Source organism: Procambarus clarkii, chromosome 39, assembly GCF_040958095.1.
Source record: "Procambarus clarkii isolate CNS0578487 chromosome 39, FALCON_Pclarkii_2.0, whole genome shotgun sequence".
Taxonomy (NCBI): domain Eukaryota; kingdom Metazoa; phylum Arthropoda; class Malacostraca; order Decapoda; family Cambaridae; genus Procambarus; species Procambarus clarkii.
Genome location: NC_091188.1, coordinates 37631370 through 37633888, shown reverse-complemented (window position 1 = coordinate 37633888; position 2519 = coordinate 37631370). Strand labels below are relative to the sequence as shown.

General features: G+C 52.9%; 1 protein-coding gene across 1 annotated transcript; it reads left to right on the top strand.

Moving 5' to 3' along the window:
• Positions 1-613: 613 nt before the first annotated feature.
• Positions 614-2230, top strand: LOC123748197 (mucin-22-like). Its single transcript, XM_045730386.2, has one exon. It carries the CDS (start codon positions 614-616, stop codon positions 2228-2230), a length of 1617 nt encoding a protein of 538 aa, XP_045586342.2.
• Positions 2231-2519: the final 289 nt, after the last annotated feature.

The following is a 2519-nucleotide window of genomic DNA, read 5'->3' as shown; positions in this document are numbered from 1 at the left end:
TGAGTAACCAGGCACAGTGAGCGTCCTTGGTGAGTAACCAGGCACAGTGAGCGTCCTTGGTGAGTAACCAAGCACAGTGAGCGCCCTTGGTGAGTAACCAAGCACAGTGAGCGTCCTTGGTGAGTAACCAAGCACAGTGAGCGCCCTTGGTGAGTAACCAGGCACAGTGAGCGTCCTTGGTGAGTAACCAAGCACAGTGAGCGTCCTTGGTGAGTAACCAAGCACAGTGAGCGTCCTTGGTGAGTAACCAAGTACAGTGAGCGTCCTTGGTGAGTAACCAAGCACAGTGAGCGTCCTTGGTGAGTAACCAAGCACAGTGAGCGCCCTTGGTGAGTAACCAAGTACAGTGAGCGTCCTTGGTGAGTAACCAAGCACAGTGAGCGCCCTTGGTGAGTAACCAAGCACAGTGAGCGTCCTTGGTGAGTAACCAAGCACAGTGAGCGTCCTTGGTGAGTAACCAAGCACAGTGAGCGTCCTTGGTGAGTAACCAAGCACAGTGAGCGCCCTTGGTGAGTAACCAAGCACAGTGAGCGTCCTTGGTGAGTAACCAAGCACAGTGAGCGTCCTTGGTGAGTAACCAGGCACAGTGAGCGTCCTTGGTGAGTAACCACATATGACAGCGCCCTCCAATGTCATCCCACATATGACAGAGGCTGCCACTGTCATCCCACATATGACAGAGGCTGCCACTGTCATCCCACATATGACAGAGGCTGCCACTGCCATCCCACATATGACAGCGGCCACCACTGTCATCCCACATATGACAGAGGCTGCCACTGTCATCCCACATATGACAGAGGCTGCCACTGTCATCCCACATATGACAGAGGCTGCCACTGTCATCCCACATATGACAGAGGCTGCCACTGTCATCCCACATATGACAGAGGCTGCCACTGTCATCCCACATATGACAGAGGCTGCCACTGTCATCCCACATATGACAGAGGCTGCCACTGTCATCCCACATATGACAGAGGCTGCCACTGTCATCCCACATATGACAGAGGCTGCCACTGTCATTCCACATATGACAGAGGCTGCCACTGGCATCCCACATATGACAGAGGCTGCCACTGTCATCCCACATATGACAGAGGCCGCCACTGTCATCCCACATATGACAGAGGCTGCCACTGTCATCCCACATATGACAGAGGCTGCCACTGTCATCCCACATATGACAGCGGCCACCACTGTCATCCCACATATGACAGAGGCTGCCACTGTCATCCCACATATGACAGAGGCTGCCACTGTCATCCCACATATGACAGAGGCTGCCACTGTCATCCCACATATGACAGAGGCTGCCACTGTCATCCCACATATGACAGAGGCTGCCACTGTCATCCCACATATGACAGAGGCTGCCACTGTCATCCCACATATGACAGAGGCTGCCACTGTCATCCCACATATGACAGAGGCTGCCACTGTCATCCCACATATGACAGAGGCTGCCACTGTCATCCCACATATGACAGAGGCTGCCACTGTCATCCCACATATGACAGAGGCTGCCACTGTCATCCCACATATGACAGAGGCCGCCACTGTCATCCCACATATGACAGAGGCTGCCACTGTCATCCCACATATGACAGAGGCTGCCACTGTCATCCCACATATGACAGAGGCTGCCACTGTCATCCCACATATGACAGAGGCTGCCACTGTCATCCCACATATGACAGAGGCTGCCACTGTCATCCCACATATGACAGAGGCCGCCACTGTCATCCCACATATGACAGAGGCCACCACTGTCATCCCACATATGACAGAGGCCACCACTGTCATCCCACATATGACAGAGGCCACCACTGTCATCCCACATATGACAGAGGCTGCCACTGTCATCCCACATATGACAGAGGCCACCACTGTCATCCCACATATGACAGCGGCCGCCACTGTCATCCCACATATGACAGCGGCCACCACTGTCATCCCACATATGACAGCGGCCACCACTGTCATCCCACATATGACAGAGGCTGCCACTGTCATCCCACATATGACAGAGGCTGCCACTGTGATCCCACATATGACAGCGGCCACCACTGTCATCCCACATATGACAGAGGCTGCCACTGTCATCCCACATATGACAGAGGCTGCCACTGTCATCCCACATATGACAGCACCCACTACTGTCATACCAGCCTTATATGAACCTATTGATTCTGATTCTGAGACCTCAGTATCAAGGCTTCTCTCCTAATACTCGTTCCGCCTCGGGGAATCGAACTGGGAACAGCTCGGTTGCCTCTGAGGTGAAAATTTCGGATAAACTGGCTTCGGAGCGTCTGGCTATCATTAATTTAACAAAATAACTAAATAATAAAGTCTTTGAAAAACGTATGAATGATTAATCTCTATCAGCGCCTGACAGCTGGGTGGACAGCGCTTCGGATTCGTAGTCCTGAGGTTCCGGGTTCGATCCCCGGTGGAGGCGGAGACAAATGGGCAAAATGTTTCTTACACCCTGATGCACCTGTGTTCACCTAGCA

Bases quoted from the DNA above. Each gene is read 5' to 3' on its own strand.
- LOC123748197 (XM_045730386.2), top strand. From the start codon at position 614: ATGACAGCGCCCTCCAATGTCATCCCACATATGACAGAGGCTGCCACT.